This window comes from Fringilla coelebs (assembly GCF_963513975.1).
Source record: "Fringilla coelebs genome assembly, chromosome: 20".
Taxonomy (NCBI): domain Eukaryota; kingdom Metazoa; phylum Chordata; class Aves; order Passeriformes; family Fringillidae; genus Fringilla; species Fringilla coelebs.
The window spans coordinates 3,341,269-3,362,252 of record NC_140046.1 but is presented as its reverse complement, the minus strand read 5'-3'; the positions used below and the strand labels follow the sequence as shown (position 1 = coordinate 3,362,252).

General features: G+C 38.1%; 3 protein-coding genes across 3 annotated transcripts in view; 1 reads left to right on the top strand and 2 right to left on the bottom strand.

Moving 5' to 3' along the window:
• Positions 1-1,974: 1,974 nt before the first annotated feature.
• ASPA (aspartoacylase) lies at positions 1,975-8,389 on the bottom strand (the record flags this gene model as incomplete). The annotated part of the gene is made up of 6 exons (XM_084219341.1): positions 1,975-3,140; positions 3,666-3,775; positions 4,337-4,444; positions 4,852-4,945; positions 6,111-6,306; positions 8,163-8,389. 6 exons carry the CDS (start codon positions 8,387-8,389, stop codon positions 2,928-2,930), a joined length of 948 nt encoding a protein of 315 aa, XP_084075467.1. The 3' UTR covers positions 1,975-2,927.
• Positions 8,390-11,669: 3,280 nt separating this feature from the next.
• On the top strand, positions 11,670-15,382 carry SPATA22 (spermatogenesis associated 22; the record flags this gene model as incomplete). Its single annotated transcript, XM_084219175.1, has 8 exons — positions 11,670-11,712; positions 12,115-12,243; positions 12,974-13,028; positions 13,161-13,256; positions 13,669-13,972; positions 14,292-14,421; positions 14,757-14,854; positions 15,191-15,382. The coding sequence occupies 8 exons, from the start codon at positions 11,670-11,672 to the stop codon at positions 15,380-15,382; spliced, it is 1,047 nt and encodes a 348-aa protein (XP_084075301.1).
• Positions 15,383-15,931: 549 nt separating this feature from the next.
• LHFPL7 (LHFPL tetraspan subfamily member 7) overlaps positions 15,932-20,984 on the bottom strand; it is a gene marked incomplete at its 5' end in the record, with an annotated part of 57,973 nt that continues 52,920 nt past the window's right edge. Inside the window, one exon of the mRNA XM_084218911.1 lies at positions 15,932-19,061. Coding sequence (XP_084075037.1) covers positions 18,835-19,061 — 227 coding nt within the window. The 3' untranslated portion in view covers positions 15,932-18,834. The remainder of the gene's footprint in view (positions 19,062-20,984) is intronic.

The window sequence follows — 20,984 nt, the reverse complement described above, 5'->3', positions numbered from 1 at the left end:
ACAGCTGTAGCCAGCTGGAACACAAACTTTCAGTGACACAGTCTGATGGCTTGCACCCATTTATTCAGAGCAGCTGAGCTGAAATAAATGGGATTATTTCACTGGGTCAGTTCTGAGCCTCTCAAACTGTTGGTGTCCAAGTTTGCCTGATGCTCCTCAAACTTGGCTCAAGATGTTTAACTGGATAAAAAAGGTCAAATGTGAGATATTTCTTCCTTTCGTGGAAAATTAAGGTCATCATGATCCCAATCTGCTGGCTTTTGGAATCCCTAACTCATGAGAAACTCATTTTGTACACTGAAACAAAAAAGTTCTTGTTGTGGAGCAAAGCAAAGCATTTCAGTTCTGGAGATGACTAAATGAAGTATGTCATTTTGAAGTCACAAGGTTCTGGGTACATTTGCAGCTTTTTCATTGACTGTCAGTGTTACTGGGGGCCTGGTCCCATGAGTTGGAAAATCAGATCCCAGTGGCTTTGCCTGATCTGTTTTCCTCTGTGCAGTCCCCAGGGTGTAACTGGAGTTTATTGCTGTTTATTTATTATTGTGTGTCTGTGCCTCCCCATGAAATAACAGGGCAGAAATAGAATTCCTGATGGAGGATTTTTGCTCCAGTCACAACATTACTTTTCCTCCTTGGCTTTTCCATGCTGTTGCATCTTCCTACATAAAGAGTTACCACACTGGAAGTTCTTCTGAATTAATTTTTACATTTAACCACTTCAGAAAAATCAGAAGTCAATTTCTTCCCCAGGTGAACAAATTTACTTCAATGCAATGCAATTCCAGACTTTATTTTTTTATTCAGAGGACTCTGTAATGCATTTCTGTAGCTCTTATTTAATTACCTGTGATGACCAAGTACTATGAATTATATTTTTAGTTTTCTATTTTATGTGTTTATATATAGGAAGAAACATTTGTTCTGTGTGCTTTTAAATTTCAATTAACATGTATCTCCAGTGTCATGGCTTTTCATCAGAATTATTCATGTGGTGCCTGTTTTAAAGGTGCTATTTTAGGTGAGACTCAGGGGAACTCAGTTCTGTGTTTGAATGATAATAAGAATTGCATTGGATTTTGCAGCTGTGGGCAAAATGATCCAAAAGACTTTCTTAAGACAGAAGAGAGCATGAGGGAAGCCTGCAGTGGGAAGGATAATGCAAAATATTTACAGGGATGGTGAGCGTGGGTCCTGCTGCCCAACCTGCCCCCGAGAGACGCCGTGCCCTGAGATTCCAGCCCAGCCTGCAGGGATGGATGGGATCCACAGGAGCCTTGGGCTGTGTTCTGGGCACAGGAACTGGAGGGGAAGGACATTTGTGTCCCCACAGACCTCGTCACACCCCAGCACTGTTTGGCTTTCTCAGCAGGAGATGGAGGATGAGAAGAAAAGTTCCTGCGGTCTCGGAATCTTTGATTGTTGATTTTGCACCAAGGCTGCCAAGGGAGGACATTGCCTCAGGACTGCTCAGCTCTGCTTGGATCCTTTCTGTGCCAGTTTTTGTACAAAGGGAAAAGAAAAAAAAATACCTCTTCACACACACTCAGGAACCAGGCTGGGCCGTGAGGCCACTGGAAACACAACGAGGCCTCTGCGCCGTGCTGAGGCTGCTCTGGGCTGTGAAAAAAAGCACAAAAAACCCTACAAAAACCACAAAAATCCCTACAAGAAATACAAAAATCCCTACAAGAATGTGCTGTGCCCCTGCCCAGGCACAAACCTGTGGGTGAACTCAGGAACCAGCTGGGGGCTGCTCCTAAAAGCTCTCACTGAGGAAATCCCTCCTTGTGTGGCCACAGAGCTTGGCCACCTCACACCAACCACGTGCTGTCTCCAGACACTCTGAACAATGACTAGAGCAGGTAATTCTGTGCTTTTTATACCATGTTTATTTAAATTAAGGAAATAAAACTTGTCATTCAACCAACATTCTGTCCTTTGCTTTTTTATTTTATTGCCACAGGAGTTACACAAAGGCAAGGAACAAATACTTTAAATTTAGTAGTAAATGAGGATGACATCACTTTTCAAAGGTAGAATATAGGAGTTATCTGGATAATTAATCTTTCAGTAAATAATTAATGTGTCTTTATGCAAAATTCCTAATGTTTACCACCTACTTGTCAAATATGTAAAAAACAACTTTAGAAAATTAATTAAACTCACATTTTTTCCTCTTTTTAAGATGTTATGACAGGCTTTGTCTCTACAGATACAGAACAAGGCTCCCCATATGGAATTCTTAATTTCCATTCTGGAATACTCAGGTATGGTTTATGCATTGCTCTTCATCAAAACCAGAATAACTGCCTAGATCTTGCCTTAAATCAGAAACACCTTGAACTAATTGTGAAATAAGCTAAAATTAAATGTAAAGCTTTTTAGAGTATATTTCTCTGAAATCCTGTTTTTAGCTTGTTTTTATGTTTGTTAGTATAAAAAACAAAAGAAACCCCAAGGCTTCCACTTCAGCACAGTGGGGGTCAGTCACATATGCAGATAATATCATTTATAATACACATCCTTCCCCTGTTTCTCTCTGCCCAGCCTCTCCTTTGTCTCACATTTTGTGTGTTTACCTGAGGAATTAATTTAAAGGATGAACCCATTTTTAAAAGTGTTGGTTATTGAGGTTTGGGGTTATGAAGTAGAAAAGCTGTAAATTTTGTATATAATGTAGTACTGTGGATGAGCTTCTTTATAAAAACTTCACAAAAGTATTTCTAAACTCTTTGCAACTATAGGTGTCTATTAGAACAATAAACAGAGTCATAATCAGCATTATGACAACAGACCTCAAAGTGCTCAGCAAGGTTAATTAAATTACAATTTAAAATTAGATTCTGCATTTATGTAGCCCACATGTTACTACTGAATGACCCTGGACTTCACCAGCAAACCCACTTTTTGTATGAAAAAAGCTCTTAAGAAGTGCTCTGCTCGGATTCTGACAACCTGAGGTGTTTTGCAGTGAGTTGGATTTTCTCTGTTTTTATAAAAGCTTGTTTCTTTTCATAATATGCAGCTTCATTGATAAATACTGGATAGACTGTACAGTCCCCCTGATATGGAATTACTTCTCCATCAAGAGTCAAAAATTGAGGATCACCATTCTTCAGTGGCTGCCAGTCTTGATCCTTAGGGAAAGAAAATAAATAGAATATATTGCCTTTCAGGTTTTTGTATATTTTATGTAATTCTTGAGCTAATGCTAATTATGCAAATTTCTGCAATTCATGGCAAAAGTTTTTAAAGTAATTGTTTAATCTTAATACATAATTTTGTGTGTCTGGCCCTCACTTTCAGAATTCACTGGTAAAGTGAACTAGAAGGAAACTGCAGATGCTCACAATTGATTGAAAATTGAAAACAGACACTCATTTTAGAATTAAAAATTAGGTTTATATTTCAAAATATCCTATCCTATTGGCTTTTTTTTTGTAGTGATTTTAGATTCAGTGATTCCCAAGACAGTTCCTGAAATAATGAATGTATGACCTTAGTGAGAGAACTTAACCCTAGGGGAGGTCTAAAATATTCAATAAAATCCTTTGGCAATATTGGCATTTTAAATATTTATTACTAAAATATACAACCATGTAGCAGAAGCAACACAGGAACAAGTAGAAAATGTCACAAAAGGAAACTACTCTAGAATTTACCTGTAGTTGAGGATGAATTATTGCAATAATTTCACCATTCTTATTCCTAGGATAATCTACATTCTCCATTATTTTAAAAACCTCAATTGTGCATGGTGGAAATTCCTTGCCTAGAAAGAATAAATGTAATTTAATGTCAAGATGAAAAACTGCCTGTTAAAAAGAACATTGCATTATTTATTCTCTGCAGAATGGCTCAAATCATCACGTTGTCCCCTCAAAGCCAAGTTGTAGAAAGATGGCCCAGTCATGTATTGGAGCATATGAAGTTCAAGTCTAAATTTGCTACTGCAGTGTCACTTTTCACAAAAACACCTATTTTGTAGATGGGGAAATCAATGAAAGGTGTGTTTGCTAGTGTTGCACAGCACAGAGGGGTATCAGTGGTATTTAATCTTTACTATTCCCGGACAATAATGGAAATTCTGACATGCATAACTGTATTATTTTCTTTCTATTTCAAAAACCCCCAACCTACTGACAAAATATACTCTGAAATAATTAAAAACATTTATTTTGTCAGAGTGTATTTTAGGTAGTGCACAGATCTGACTTTAATTTTTTAATTCTCCCCCTACCTTTTACCTGTTAAACTGTAAAGTGTCATTTTTTAAAATATTCTCCTAAAATAGTCCACTGACATGACACAGGATGCTGTAACCTCTCATTACCTTCATTAAAAAGTTGCACAAAATCAAGGCCATGTTTGACAATCTTCCTCATTTTCTCCAAAATATCAGCTCTAGCAACACCTTGTGGCTGGGGCCCCACCTCGACACCTGTTTGGAGATGAGGGAGATCATTAATGTCACTTCATGGCACCATCACACATCACATGCAGAGCAAAAATAAATGTCTGCTGGGCCAGTATTTAATGTTTAAGAGGGATTGTAAGGCCCAGAATTATGTGGGTTTTTAAGGCAAGCAAGTCCTTGTCATATATTATAAATATTTTCTGCAAAGTGGGTTAATTGAGTTTAAGGATTTCTGTGTTATGTAATGATTGTTTAAATCAGAGCTCTACAGAAGAATGGATACTCATATCCATTCATTTTGGTAAATATTGCCAAACAAGCAGCTCCTGGTGCTCAGAGCACTCTGCATCAGGCAGTGATCACACCTGAAAACAGCCATATTTCCAAATCATTGCTGCTGGCTGGAAAGAGCCTTTAGGTTTGATATTTACCAACAGGATGTTTTGCCACAGAGCGGGTTGTTGCATATTTCAGGCTGGGATGTTCAATCAGCAGAGCAGAACAAGGTTCTGGAGCCAAAGCGTTCTGTGGAGATGGTTTAAAAACGCCTTTGTCATGCAAAAGGGTTTCAAATGTTGTGCCACAAAAGGTTACTGATGCAGAAGTGATTTACACAATGTCTTCAATATGTTGCCTTTATTTCAGGGCCCTCGAGGAAGTAGGACATCTTTAGAAAATGTACAAAGCTCTGTTTGTTGGTGTCTGTCCCATTAAGTGATGCCAGGCAGCTCCGCTGAACCAGAACTGAGCACAGTTCTAGTCTGGAGCTGCCAGCAGAGAAAAAAAATCTCCTCAGCATGGTTCCAAAAGGGAGAACTGAAATACCATAAAGCAAATTCCAACTATTTTATTTGGGGTTAGACTGCAGTTCCCTTATGGGAATTGCAGATTGTGAATTAAGCCTCATTTTAATCTTCTTTATTGCCTTTTTTGCACTTGAGGCTTCTTCCATGGCCTGCCCACCATTACTCTTCATATAATTTTTGTCAAAAGCTTTTTAGATCTTCGTGTATTTTTTTAATAAGCATTTAAAAATAATACATGTAATAAGAAAAAAAAAAATTTAAAAGACCTTGTTTCTAAGGAAAAAAAAAATTTAAATCCCACACCATTGGCCCAACCTCGACTCCATCAGTCACTGTCCAGGCCACCAGAATTCAAGCAAATTATGCTTAAAGCATCACTTCTGCAAACCTCACTCTACCAAAACTTATCAGCTTCAGGACCAGCAGAATCAAACAGCTTCTAAAGACACATCACTGATAAGGGAACATTGTCATTACTTATTTCCATTATTTGTTACATCTCTTCATTTAACGAAATTAATGTTTAAGTATTTAGCATGTGTAACCCAAATTTATCCAAGTTCCTGACAGATCAGTGTGAAAGCAGATTAAACTGCATTAATTTTCATAGATGTTATTCTAAGTATTCCTCTTTGCCCATTAGTCTTAATAATGCTCATTTTAATACATGAAGATATGATGAGTTTAAATCTGAATTACATGATATTATAATCAAATTAATAGTTGCCTCTGATTAAAAAAAAATCATCCTATGAGTAATTAAATATTTTAAACAGTTTTGCAGAAGAAAAAATAGTATATTTAAAGAAACTACAAAATAATATATAGTAATACAACATTACAACTAATAATGTATTTTAATAGTTCATTTAAATTAGTTTTACCTTGATATAATGAACCATTTGAATTGTAAAGTCATCCCTGGAGTTTTCAAGAATAATGGTACCACCCATGTTAGAAGTGGTGTTGTGAAGGTCAAAAATAAGGTCATAGGCATCATCACTACCTTTGGGACCAAATATATGATTGATTTCCTGAGCCCTCCTCACTTCATATGGAATATCTTCCACCACTGGCCTGCTGTTAATATCAGCACAAAGAAATTAGTGAGCTCATTCCATGGCTTTACAGTCAACAAAATATGTATTAGCCTTTCACTTTAAATCCAAAATTGACTGGGGTTGAAATCACCTGTTTAATTACCAAACATCAAATTGGCTAAATTTGTTGAAGAAATCAAGTATGATTGTCTAGTAATTGTTTTATTATTCTGTGTCTTGTGCAGAAGGGTGTTAGAATTATTTAATCAAAATTTGGCTGGAAACTATTTCTTCTTACATCCCAAAATTTCCCCCTATGCATAATTAACTAAAAAATTTAGCAACAACATAGAGCACTTCCAAGACTGGATCCCCCTCCTGTGGAGACCACATTCAGACATCAGTCCATGATGGTTCGCCTTGGACATCACCCTCAAGGCTTTTTCCAACCTGTTTGTTCCTAACCTGTTCTGTTTCTTGTCTTCTCATGATCTGACTAGACTTCTACAATCTATTCCTTGAGGGTCCTTAAAGCTCAGTGAAGATTTTGCTACCTCAAATCTGTTCCTCCAAAGTTTCAATCCTTGTAATTTCAGGAGACTCTGTGTATCGTATAATCCACCTTTCTATTCTTTAGCTCTGCCTTTGAAATTCAATATTTCTTCACATAAAACTGTTAATTAATACTTTTTATTGAAGCCAATGAGATTTACATTATTGATTTCAGTAGCATCAAGATTTCACTCTCCTTTTTCTTATTTTGTAAAATAATTTATGATTTTGAATGTTCTACACTTAAGGGACCAGAGGCAGGTACTTCAAACACTCAGTAGTGCTGAAACAGAACCAGGCAAATTCATAGTATTTACTGAGAAACAGTAGCTAAATATGAAGGAAACCTGCAGGTGTCTTAATCTGGTGTTTTTTCAAGTGTTCTGTGTTCAAAGCAGCTGAAACCAAACAAAACTACCTTTTTTTTTTTTTTTTTTGGTACGTTTTTCCAAAATAAACAATTATAAGAATAGCCTCAATACTTGTGTGTTAACATCTGCTTATCTTACTGATACTAATCAACAACAAAATTCTAAGATGAAAAGCCAGATGGAAAGAAGTGTAGGGTAAGAATAACTACTTGCAAAATATATACAGTAAGTATTCCTTTCTGTGATATTCACCTTTGCCATTAAAACTTTTCTGAAACAGAATTACCTGGTTAGCAACTATACTAAAATGTTTATATAGCAAAGTACACCTCTGGAATAGATGTCTCAAAAGCACAGAAACATCAAATCCTATTAAAAATGTAAAATCATTTATTATTTTACAGTAAATATAGACTATTTATTTCTAAAATAATTTATTTTAAATTATTCAGGTTTTTGGCTATGCTTTTGCCTTAGAATAGATTATTTCTAGTTTCAAGTTTTTCTAATTTCAAGCTTTCACCTTTTGCTGTACATAACTGGAATTAAACACACTTCTCTGATTTCTGTGCCATTCTTTCAGATACTCAGATGTCCATGTTTAATTGCTTTTATCTGCCATTTCTTGGAAGTCTAACTGTATTCAGAAGACCTCCCAAACTGAATTGCACAAGACATGAGAAATGATGACTGACTCAGAACAGTGGTACTCCAATTCACACAAATTCAGCTCATCTAATGCCAATTTAATATTATGTTTAAGAGAACGTGTTGGTTTGAGACTGATTCTACCAGCAATAGAAGTGAGTCTGTTAACACATGCAATTTGTTCTTTTTTTGGGTTAAAGGTCAGTAATTTCAGTTATGTGACTGCACTGTTAAAGCAGTAGGGGAACTTGTGTTCAACATTTTAATCAGGAAAGAATTTTAAACCCCAGAAAAATAGAACAACAGAAAGCACAACTGCTCTTACCCAAGGCTCTCGGGGTCAAAGACCCGGTTGAGATCACAGTCAATGTACCTGGTGCACCTCTCCACAGCCCTGGGGTTGGTGAGGAATGGTTTCACCTGCACTCCTGCTCTCTGGATCTCGGCTCCATCCTGCTGCCAGTGCCTGACCAGGAGCACCCCCGATACTTCATTGCCGTGAGTGCCCCCGAAGAGCCCGACCCGGCTCACCCGAGCACACCCAGAGCTCATGCTCGAGGAAAACTTTTCTCTCTGAGGGGGGAAAAAAAAGAAAAGAAATTCTTTCCAGTAGGAGAGTCTTTCTTCTGGTTAGGTCAGGCACAAAAGAGAGTGAGTGGATTTCTCCCAACAGTTCTCAACTCAGTTTTGAGGCGGGATTTTCCAGCCTCCCTCCCCAAGGAGCCTCCCCTTCAGTTTCTGTATTTAGTAACATCTCCGAGGCTGTTAATGGCACTGTTCCACAGTCCAAAAGTTAACTCTGGGCAGTCTTTATAATGTATGATCTATAGGGAAATCCTGTGCTAATAAGCAGTGGAAAACACTGGTTTTACACTTAAATATCAGGCATTTTTGCGCTGCAAATATGTGTAACAGGTATTCTCATGTATGTTTGAAGTTACACAAGTATTATACAAGGGCAGAATGATTTAAAGTGAGCAAAATCAGCAAAATAAGAATAATATCTTGGCTCTAGTCCAGCACACAATGCTGAAACATCAGGTATTTTCATCTAAAAAAAGCCAAAGAACAGCTAAGTTCCTCAATGCACGTCGTGGCTTGTACGACCTTTTTTGTTTTAGAAATCCTAGGAACAGTGATTAGAAGGAACATGAGCTGAAATTACAGTGCAATTTATCCACAACTGACTTACCCAGAGTTCTGGCTCCAGTTCTATCTCGGGATCTGCCAACACAGACCTCTAACACATTGAAACAACTTTGCCAGGGACAGCCCTCTAACTTTTGCAGTCTTTTTTAAAAAAGGAAACAGATCTAGACCATGATGGGACAATAGTTCTGTTCTCTCCCCAAAAAAAACTTTAGTCAGCAACTTTTCTTCCATTTCCAAAAGTTTCAGAAAGGCTTCTGAAACTTAAGCCAAAGAGCAGCTGTAACTTCCATCCTGAGAATCAAAACATTTTGAATAAAATGACTTATTAACAGAAAAATAAGCTTTATTGCTGTAAACGACAGAAGTATTTGCAATTGGTATATGACTCATGATATAAACATAACAAATATTAGATTGCAAGAGAATAAAGAATGTTTATTGAAGAATTCTTTTTTATTAAGATAATACTCCAGTGACTGAGAGAATATTTGGCCAGTGCCTGAAAGGCTTTATATCCCAGGCTGACAGACTGTAGGTCTAGGAAAAGCTGAGCACAGGATTTATCTAGAATAGTTCTACCAGGAATATAATTTCTACAGAAGCTGCTCTCTTTGTTCTGGTTGATGCATTCAGATTTTGCTGAAGCTTACAGTGAGTTAATACAGAGAGACTGCTTAAATACTCAACTGTATTACTCTGTACTTAGGAGCTGTCAGATATTTAATCAGAATGAGTAATTTATTAAACAAAGCAGTAAAGCTGCATTTTACAGCACTGGACAGTGTGTACTGTCCTTTGACCCCTATCTCTCTTCAGCGGTGGTGCCAGAATGGGGAGTGACACAACACCCAAAAACACAACTCACACCCTGAATCTGGCTTTGTTGAATTTAAACACAGCAGAAGTTTGAAGAGTAAACAGCAAAATGCAAACATGCAAGGCTGGAACATTTAGTTTATCTTTTATTCCTGCTGGCACTGTAATGGTTGTAATTCCTTCCAAAGCGCTGAATGAAACACAGAGATGTCTGTGCACTTAATTAACATGCAAGAAGTTTGTCTCCTAAGAGAGTTTTTAGGACAGAGACAGTGAATTTCCAAACATGAGTTTAGGAACTAAACCCATGGAAGCTTCTTTTATCCCCTTAGAGCAGTTCCCATCCAAACACTTTAACTCCTGGCGTCCCAGGACCTGCCAATTTGGGAATGAATGGAAATTCACGTGGAAAATTTTCACTCTTCAGGGTTAAACACTGGGACCCATCCCTTAGTCCTGTGCTTTGCCAATACTCACACTCTGAAAAAGGATGTGGGATATTTAGTTTAGTAAGAATCCGGATCGGTTTGATGTGCTACCTACAGATCTTTGGGAGCGCTTCTGAAGAAAAAGGTTTACTAAAACAGGGCAAGATACAGTCGTGCCAAGCACTCAGATTTTAGACAGGATCCAGCCATGTGTAAAAGCTGAAGAGACAAACAGGGCGAAGAATGCTTTTAGTTTTATTTACAGCCACTTTTTCGTCCACACACTTCTGCAGATTCAGCTCCTACCCCGGGCTTTCTGAGGATGACACTACACCGGTTCCTCGGGGGAGGGGGTAATTAATGAAATCTCACCGAGGGGGCGATTAAAGACTTCTTGCGTCTCCCGGCCGGGCGCGGTCGCTCCCGCCGTGCCCTCAGCGGCTCAGAACGGGGCTTCGCCTTCCCGCCATTTCCGCACCGCCTGAGGCGCGAGCGCGCGGACGAGTGACCGTTATTTTTGGCGGGCTTCGCCTGAGGGCTTCACCTGAGGGCTGGCCCTCAGCCCCGTCCTCAGGGCTGAACCGTCAGGGCGGACCCTCAGCCCCGTCCCTCAGGGCTGAACCGTCAGGGCTGACCCTCAGCCCCGTCCCTCAGGGCTTCATCTGACGGCTGACCCTCAGCTCCGTCCCTCAGGGCTGAACCGTCAGGGCTGACCTTCAGGACTGACCCTCAGGGCTGAACCGTCAGGGCTGGCCCTCAGCCCCGTCCTCAGGACTGAACCGTCAGGGCTGAACCGTCAGGGCTGACCCTCAGCCCCGTCCCTCAGGGCTGAACCGTCAGGGCTGAACCGTCAGGGCTGACCCTCAGCCCCGTCCCTCAGGGCTTCATCTGACGGCTGACCCTCAGCTCCGTCCCTCAGGGCTCAACCGTCAGGGCTGGCCCTCAGCCCCGTCCCTCAGGGCTGAACCGTCAGGGCTGACCCTCAGCCCCGTCCCTCAGGGCTTCATCAGACGGCTGACCCTCAGCTCCGTCCCTCAGGGCTCAACCGTCAGGGCCGTCCCTCAGAGCTTAATCCTCAGGACTGACCCTCAGCTCCGTCCCTGAGTTCTCTCCCTCAACCCGGTAAGCGCTGACTCTCAGCACGGCCCTGACCCTCAGCCCCATTCCCTCAGGGCCTGGAATCTGCAAAGAGCAGTTTGCATCCTAGGCGTGCACCTGTGGATCTTCTAAATTCAGTACAGCTGATTCTGTGTTTTAGGGCTTGTGTTTGAAATTATGCCAGTCGCTAGTGCTGGAGTGTTAAGAGAAACTGCCATAAAATCATGTGAAATTTGGATGTGTTTGCAGCGTTAATTATTTTGCTTTGTTTATCTGACTTCCAATATAGCAGATTTGGAGAATCAGTCCATTGCTGCCTGTTCAGATTCAGCAAAGAAATGAAAAGGAGTTTAGCTGACACCTCGGCTCGCAGCACAGCAGGTACCAGCCCTTCTTATGTGCCCGCCTGTTCACCCCTCATTATGCTCTTATAGACACATAAAATACATTTATATATGTAGTAGTCATACAGGATATTCAGTATTTAGCCCTAAATCCCCATTTCCTGAGTGGACTTGCATGGGTTACCTGTTTATTGCAGCACAGGGAGAGATTTTAGAATGGATTCAGGGAACTGGTCACTGAGGGAAAGGTTTCATTAATGGGATTATGTGCAGGACAGAGGGCTGGGAACATAAATTGTGTGAGGGAATAGACTTTTATGTGTTTATTAAATGCAATTCCTATGTGTAATGTAAAATAAGTAATTTTATTTACGTGTTTTAAGTGTGAGTTGTGTATCCTTCTGCTATTAATATGGCGTTACTTCATTTTTAATTTCAGGTTGTCTGCCTGTACCACTGTTCAATCAGAAAAAAAGAACTAGACAACCCCTCACTTCAAATCCACTTAAAAATGAACCAGGTACTGGTTCTGGGACTCGTAGTTATGACTTCTCTCCCTCATCATTTGGTAAATAAGACTTTTTTTTTTTTTTTTTTTTTACTGCCTCTAAGTCCAAATAAATCTGAACTTACTGATTGTATTCTATGAAATCAGACATTGTCTTTATCAAGAACTATAGGCATCCTTTATATCTATTTCTGAAAAGTTCATTATGTAAAAATTGTCCTCCAGGAAATATCTTTCTTCTCTGCACAACTGAGCTTTTTATACTTCTTGCCTAGAGGGAGTTTGACTCTTTGTGTGATGGAGAATGAAGTAGTACTGGCATTGAAGTAGAGTCTCTTGAAACTGACCTTTTGTTTTCAGTTGATTTCAATCAACATTCAAGTCCTGTGTTACAAGAAGAAACATTTGTAAGATGTCTTTCTTGTAGTTCAGAAAGGAACTTCTGTTCTTCAAATTGGGATTGGAAGGAATGGTGCAGAACTCTGCTTTTAGTGTGTTTGTTATGTTTTACTTGTAATAAAATTTTAAAGTTTTCTTATAATAAAATTTCTTTTGCTAATAAGTCTAATGTTTGTAACTGAACTATTGTCTAGAGAAGCAACCTACTTGTTAGAAGTTGTTTTATAATTACAAATATCAAAGGATCACATTCCCCTTATTTCTTTTTTCTTCCTCCTTCCTCTATGAGCCTGTTTGTGGGACATTAAGCAGAGTTGGAAGCCTACAAACACTTATCTTTCAGTCTTTTCCATTTTTATTAATTTTCAATCCTTTGCCTTTTGAAAATTAGGCTGGGGAGCTGCAAACCCAGAAGTGGATGAACTGCAGAAAGCAGCAAACAGTGGGTATGTAAAAAGCAAGTTATTTGTTGCTTTTTTGATTTTTATTTGGATGTTAATTGTTTCATGAACAATCCATGTGTGTCTTACAATAAAGCTGCTGCTGTGTCACTGATACTTTAAACTTGTCTTTGAAAGCCAAGCAGAACATCCGATGGCTCCTTCCCTTATGAAACCACCAAATGCAACAAAGTTTAATTTAGCAAATGCTGGAAAAAACGTGTCTGCCTGCAGGTTAGTGAAGCCTTTAATGTCTATTACCCTTCCTTTTTGTTCTTATGTGAAAATGCATCTCACATTTTCCCATATGCCTGTAGCAGTCAAAGAAACCCTTTTAATCTCACTCTCAGAGGAAACCTTGTTTATTTTATTTTAGAGTAATGAAAATATGTGAATTTTGGGTCAGGAAAGATACCTTACACAGGGCAGGACAAGAACTGAGCAGGGTTTTAAGGCCTGTTGAAGTCAGATGGATTTATGTACAGGTGTAATCACTGTCCTGTATATGGATAAATTTGATGTAAACTCAAGTGAGTTTGGAGATATTTAAAGCTAAATCAATAATTTATAGATTGCTTTTATATATTTTAATCACATAGCTCAGTATTCAGAAGAGGTACTGTGATACTGAACTGTTGTGTTGCAGGAACAGAAATGAATATACTCCTTTAGGTAAAACAGCAAATTCAAGATCTGATAATGGAACTTCTCAGAAGTTTGAGAACTTTTCAAGCAGTTTGAAAACTGTCCAGCAGCAAAAACACCCTGACAGTCGTAACCCATCCCAGCTCACCAAAACAGACACATCCAAAGGACAATGGCCAGTGAAACCCAACACTGTGGCAAGAAGTCTGCAGGATCATAATCCAGCATATAAATTTAACTACAATACTCAACAAAATAAAATGAATGAAAACCAATTTGGCTGTGTCCCAGAAGATAAAAGTCAGGTAAAACTTATGGGCAGGGTTAATAGGAAAGACATAATGAAGAAAGCAGTAAAGAATGAAAACCTCATCTTCCACCAGTTTTCTTGAGCCCAGGCTGCATCAGTAAAACCTGGAGCTTCTGGAAATTTAGAATTGAGATTTTCATGCTGTAATAATCTAAAATCCTCAGTAAAGTGGCAGGGAATTGTTTGTCTATTCTGAACAAATACTCTAATTTTAATGTAATTATTGACTAATTAACATAATAAATAAATGCCTATATGCCCTTTGTAATTGCAAGTGTGTGTGTCTAACTTAAGCTTTTGTCTTCCTCTGAAAGGAAATTTCATCATCTCAAGTGAAAACAAAAATGAAAAAGAATTCCTTGCGAATCCTGTCTGCAGTCATTCAAAGTCTGAGGCACTGGAGCCAATATGCCTATAAAACTGCGCTGCTATTTGAAGTTTTAGGTAAGCATTGTAGATTATAATAATATAATCTGATAATAATGCTAGGGCAACAACGAGTGAGAATTTTTCAATGGCTGAAATAACTTAAACCCACAAAATATTGGCATGAACACCATCTAATTTCCCTTCCATTCAGCTGTTCAAGGTGACTGAAACGTACAAAATTTACACTTCAGTCATCCTTCAACATCAATTTTTTCTGTCCTGTTTCTTTCCTTGTTTTTAGAAAGTGTTAATTTCCTGTTTAGTAGGAATCTTCTGTGGAGTGATACAGTTTCACATTATTTTTTAATATAATTAGTCTTGAAATGATTAATTTTTGCTTAATGGGACAGGCACACTGGATTCTGCAGTCACACCTGGAGCATATGGGGCAAAGAACTTTCTTCTGAGAGATGGAAAGGAGACCCTGCCTTGTGTGTTTTATGAAATTGTGAGTATTCTGTGTCCACACATAACACAGTCACCACTAGCTCCAATCCTTTTTATGAATGCAGAAAGAAAACATAAATTCACAGTGCAAACGGCAGGTTGAATGTTTTTACCATATTGTTCCCAATTTAGAGCAATAGTCACTACTTAGGCATCCTCAGACTTCTGTTTCAGAAAAACAGGTGAGACTTTGAGTTTAGCTTTTAAGTAGCTGGTAACAGGAACAAAGCTGATGTAGAGGTCTTGTGCTTGATGTAGCCCTCAGAAAGCAGCCATGTGGAAAGCTTTTATGTGAGGTGATATAATTGTTTTATGTGTTTATTATGCTTTGATGAAGGACCGTGAGCTTCCACGACTCATTAGAGGTCGAGTGCACAGGTGCATGGGAACCTATGATGCAAAAAAGAACATTTTCAAGTGCGTCTCTGTAAGACCAGCAACTGCTCAAGAACAGAACACTTTCCAAGACTTTGTTAAAATTGCAGATGTTGAGATGACAGCATATGTAAAAACTATGAATGAAATGTAAAAGTCAAAATGGTTGTCCAAACCCCAGTTTTAACTAATTGTTACCCATAAAGGGAGGACATGCTACAACACTTACCAAAACTACCAGTGAAAATCTGGTTAAACATTTGAAAATATCACTGTGCTGTGTTATCCAACAAATGCTGTGTTGTGTTCATTGGGTTCCCATTTATGTGTTACCTGATTCATGTGTTTTTAAAAAAATAAATAATTAGTATTATACCTGTATAAAATAACAGCAGACCCTGAGACTGTAGGAAGATTCCCAAGGACACAGAGGAAGTAGAAAAGAAAGACTTATTTGAACACAGAACTTCCTTGCCTTTGCCATAGAAATAACTTCCATGACAGATGGACCATGTCCATGTTTATGTGCCTTTGCCTTCAAACATTACTTTTCATAGGTTATTCCTGCTGTTCCTATTTCCTTTTTCCCTACTTCAGAAGCTTTGTAGCAGATCTCTTGGGAATTAAAAAACAAAAGAGTTGTCAAGAAAATAGCAAACAGTATGGGGATTTTTTTTATTATTTTATTATACAGTGTTGGCAATTGGAAATTTCACATTTAAAATAATTGAAATATTGTATCCAACAAGTCAAATACAGAAAACAGTTAATATTCTAAAAAGGAGCCAGCTAGTCAACGCAGAAACACATTAATGGAAAATACAGCTTTTAGTTACACTTAAAAAATTATATATTTAGAATAAAACTTGAACCTGGTCCAGCAAATTGTAACAGGAAAACGCTTTTACACAGTTTAACGCGCAGACAGTCTTTATTTAAAAAAGTGATCTGTCAGTGTGAGCACAGGCATTGTCAGCAACAGGTCAGAACTAAAGGATGTGCTTTACCAACTGCTGCAAGGATCACTGGAAATATCACCACACTTCAGTGTGAGGTGGGCTTAGAGCATGGATGCTTCAAGGAAGGTTTTGCCAATCCAGTTGTAGAGGTCATGTACACGTGTTTGATTTATTGAAGTATTATAAAAATGTTATAAAATGTTAAAGGAAGCTCCTAATGGAAGCATTAGCTTGACTCATAAAAGGTGCAGAATTTTGCAGAATGCAGAGGTTGATGATTTGCCCAAGAGAAGGTGAGCTTAAAGAAGTAAAGGATTTGGTACAGCAGTGTTGTGAATTGTGAGACTCTGCTGTAACAGTAATTTAAAACTGCTTCCAGTTAAGTGATTGATGCTTCCAGTTTTGGACATGTGAAACTTAGGTTAATAAGTAATGACAGGAATAGGCCCTTTGTCTACTAGGTACGTTATGGCTGTTAATAAAAATCTAAATTAATTTTTCTTTTCAGGAAGTGTTTAGATCTTTGCAAAAGAAGTTTCTATTTGACACTAACAAATCACTTTTTCTAGTGAAACATTAAGTGAACAGTCGTAAACATTACACAAAACAGAAAAAACCCTACTCAATACAGTTTATACACACTACTCAACATTTTTCAGTTGTTGGGTGATTTTTTTTCTTGACCATATTGATCCTGTCTTGTATAATGGTTCTAGTGTAAAGGCACAGGTTGGTTAGGAAAGAAAAGCCTGCATCTCTGTCTTTCTACTATGTGGTGATTCTTTTCTTTTTGCATGTTGTTTGTTATTCCTCACTTTTCTGACTCTCACATGAAAATTATCGACCTCAGCCATTCATTAAAAAAAGTGTAAGACATCACTGAAAAGCACATTAATATACAGAAGTGACTGAAATTTATTCTTCTTACTTTAGGGCATTCCTTCAGCCTGTTTTGTTAAATATGTGGAAGATTTAATTTCTCAGTCCCTGTGAGCAGAAGTGCAGAGCACTCATGCTCTCTTTCTCAGTGTACTTAATTCTGCATTGGAATCTGCATTTTCAAAGAACTTGCTAAGTTTATGTGCAGAAATTGCTTTTAGAGTGCATGGAAATGTAAGAACAGGACAATTATTTTGGAAAACAATGCAATGTTCCATTGAAGTTTAGAAGGGTGAGGAATGTTAGCAAGACTACAGAAGCCTTTGATGTTATTAAAATAACACAGTGATTGTTCTGTTTGCATTTTCTTATACATCCTCAACATGTCTCTGTCTGTCCCTTCATGTACACCTTCCATTAAAAAAAATAAAAATTCAGGAATCAGTTGGACTCAGCTAAGTGAAGAATAATAAATTTGATCACCTGGTTTGTGCCAAAATACAAAACTAAGAAGTACACCTCTGAATTAAATATAATCTATGTGATTTTTCTTTTTAATAAATAATAGAAAATAAAAGATGAGAATAAAATTAGAGTTAAAATTTTATTTTAAATGAAAAAACACAACAGTGGTGTGAGATTAGAACCCAATGTTTCTTTTGCTTAAGGCAATCAAGTGCACTTATTTCAATGCTTGATAATAATGAATTCAGTGCTATTGTGGAAATCAGACCTCACAAAAGTTCCATACAGACTAATGAAATATGGCCATTTTTACCTCTGACACAGCATCAGATTTTTGCTGGTCATGTTCAATAGCATTTCACTTCACTTTTTTGTTTTACAATCTGGACTCTCAATTGCAATGGAAATACTGGAATTAGTTCATTCTGGCTTGTATTATCACTACAGATAAGGGCCACTGGGCACAGACATTTTTGTAAACAGATTTTTTATTTTTAGCCTTAAACAACAAAACCCAAAATCTATAGCTGTCATAGTTCAATACATTTTATTAAAGTCCACTTAGAATTATAATTTAAGAAATACTGAGAACAAACTCTTAGGAATTTTTTTTCCTGCCATTAAAGTATTAAATCATCATGAAGCCTTTGGAAGTAGTTGGAGTTCTCAGAAAAAAAGAAATTTCAGTTTTACCCAAGACTTCATGAAGATGTCTCTATATCTTGGCAATTAGAGCAGAAGTAAAAACTGTGCCCAGAATTTATAATATGCAGGTGCTGCTAATATATAGATTAAAAAGAAACTTTTTTTGTCTACAGTTTTTTTAGCTATCAATTTTAATTTTAGGCTGTGACTACTAGTAGGTGCTTTTTCACTAATCAAAATAATTGTAACAAAATATCATTATTGATTTTAAAGTTACTGGGTTCATAAAAATTTCTGACATTTCACAATATATCAAAAGTGAATTGAAGCTTTTAAAACTCACAATTTTGAGACACAAAAGAAACTGGGAGGTAGACAGATGTTTTGAGGATAAACTGATTATTTTTTTGTCTAAGGCAGTATGCCATGATCTGTTTAGAGCAGTGTAAAGGCTGCTGATTAATCCTATTTCAATTCCAGAGTGTTCGCTGCTCGTGCTTACGGAAGACTTTCAATGCACTTTTGGTCTTTGTCAATCTGACCTTCTCTTCCCCATCTCCTCTCCTCTCTTTAGCAACACAGCCAACTGGAAGTGCTTCAATAATTTCTGCCCATTAGTGTAGACAGGAATGTTCTGTTCTTAAACAGTAATAAAATACTATAAAATAGTAGGTATTGGAGTTGGAGATATGTGCTCTTTTGGTGCATATTTTGCAAAGAATGGTAAAAAGACAGACAACATGACCCCAACAATTGCCAGCATGTACCCCCATCCAATCTGGCAGTCTCCTGCATAGTAGATGTCTGAGTTCTCACAGAATCTCTTCACAGTAGCAGAGTTGAAACCAAAAGGGTAAACCAAAAGCCCAGAAGCCATTATGAACACTAGAGAGGAGAAAAAAAAAATCACACCAGTTATTATCAAGCATTCATTCCTTTGGAAAAAATTAATCCCTATTTTAGAAAGACATATATATATATATATAAAAATCAATGGGAAAAGGCATAGCTTATAAAACCCCCTTGTGATTGGCAGATTATCCTCCTTTTCATAATTACCTCTTGTGAACAGCAGTGGTGTGACAAGGCAGCAAGTTGGGATTTTTTTCATGAGAACTCTTGCCATTAAATAACTTCAGAAACGCTGTGATCCAAATTATGTAGCCATGTAAAAAGTAAGGTGGTTCAGATATAATGGAATCCAGAGGAGAAGAATTCCTAAGTTGGCAGATTCCAAACCAGCTTCACTTTCTTCTCAACAGCATTTTTGCGCTTGAGACAAACAATTACTTTGTTCTGCCAAATAGAAACTTTCAATGAAAGAGTTCAAATACAATTTTTTAGATTCTGCTGATGAGGTTCTGATAATGTGAGACTCATTAGTACCGACTCAAATTGTTTAAAACATCCTGCATTTGAACAACTGATGAAAAAACAACACCATCTATCTTCTTTTTATTTATTTATTTTATGTCTCTTGACATTGGAAAGCCAGGCTTGCCTCCTGCAATAACCCTGCATTATCCATGGGCTTTTAATAGAACTTCACAGATTTTAGTCTTTAAGGAATCCATATCATATTCAGATATCAACTTATGTAGGTAATTGAATCAACAGCAGAACCACTTTCCAACTTTGAAAATAAGACTGCCCAAGGTATAACTCATGAGTAAGATAAAGATGTATGAAAATCCCCCTGGAACAACTCTTGGAACCTGATTCTGCCCACCTTGCAAGTGGAGAGGGGCTGAGCCAGGCTGGTGAGAGGGATTACACCTCCTTTTGTTTGAGGGAGCACTGAGAAACCACCTTTTCTTTTCTATCCCTTCTGCTAATCATGACCACTGTATTTAAAATCTCTATTTTAAAAGGCTTTATTTTATGTACTAAAAAGATACCATGGAGCAGTCCCTTTTCCTCTCTTCCTCTTTTTCCAGGACAGTGTTTTCTTCAAATTCAGGGAAGTGATTCAAGAAGCAACCAGAATTAACAGTTATGTTTGAGCTGATAGATAATTCATAACCAGCAAACATCTAATGAAACATTAGGAGTATAAAACAAACACTGTGTGCTATTCCCTGTGTTTGTGATTGCCTTTCAGGTAGGGCATGTGCATATTACTCCAATTATAATATTGGAGAGGCTTAATCTTAAAAGTATCCACTAAAAAAGGGCAATCACTCATTAATCTTTTTTAATTAAAAAACACTTTAATTAGCTGAGGGCTAGATGAAGTCCAAAAGTTTAACACACAGCCTGTCGAGTCCCTGAATAATTTGAATTAAACCTTTCCTTCTAGTCCCAATGGAACTGCTGAGTTAATCCCTTGTAGAAAACAGTAAGGTGAAGAAAATGGAAATTAAAAGGAGAGAAAGTGGAGCAGCAGCAAAGTCTTGTTTCCCTCTGGGTATCTCACGTATGGATGCAAAGAGAAGCTGCCTGCCAAGAGGTGGAACTCTCTGAGTACCAAGCGTTTCACCTGCTCCAGCAGCCACCCTCCTTCCTTTAAACCTCAGGAAGAATTTTGCAGTGGTTGCTGAGGCCTTTTCCTCTTTCCACCTCCCCACAAGGTGGGTGAAAGGTGCTGCTGCAAGAGCCAGTAAGGGAACAGTGCTTCCCAGCACAGGCAGCGTCCTGAGCCAGGCTCACAACTCCTGATCCTCCAGCAGCTGCCCCAGCTGGGGGTGCCCAGGGCAGGGGGAGCTCCTGGAGCTGAGATTTCAGCAGCTGTGTCCCTGCTCTGGGGCCTGACAGTAACCAGCCATGCTGGACCTGAATACAAAGAAGTTATTTTATGCAGATCTCTCT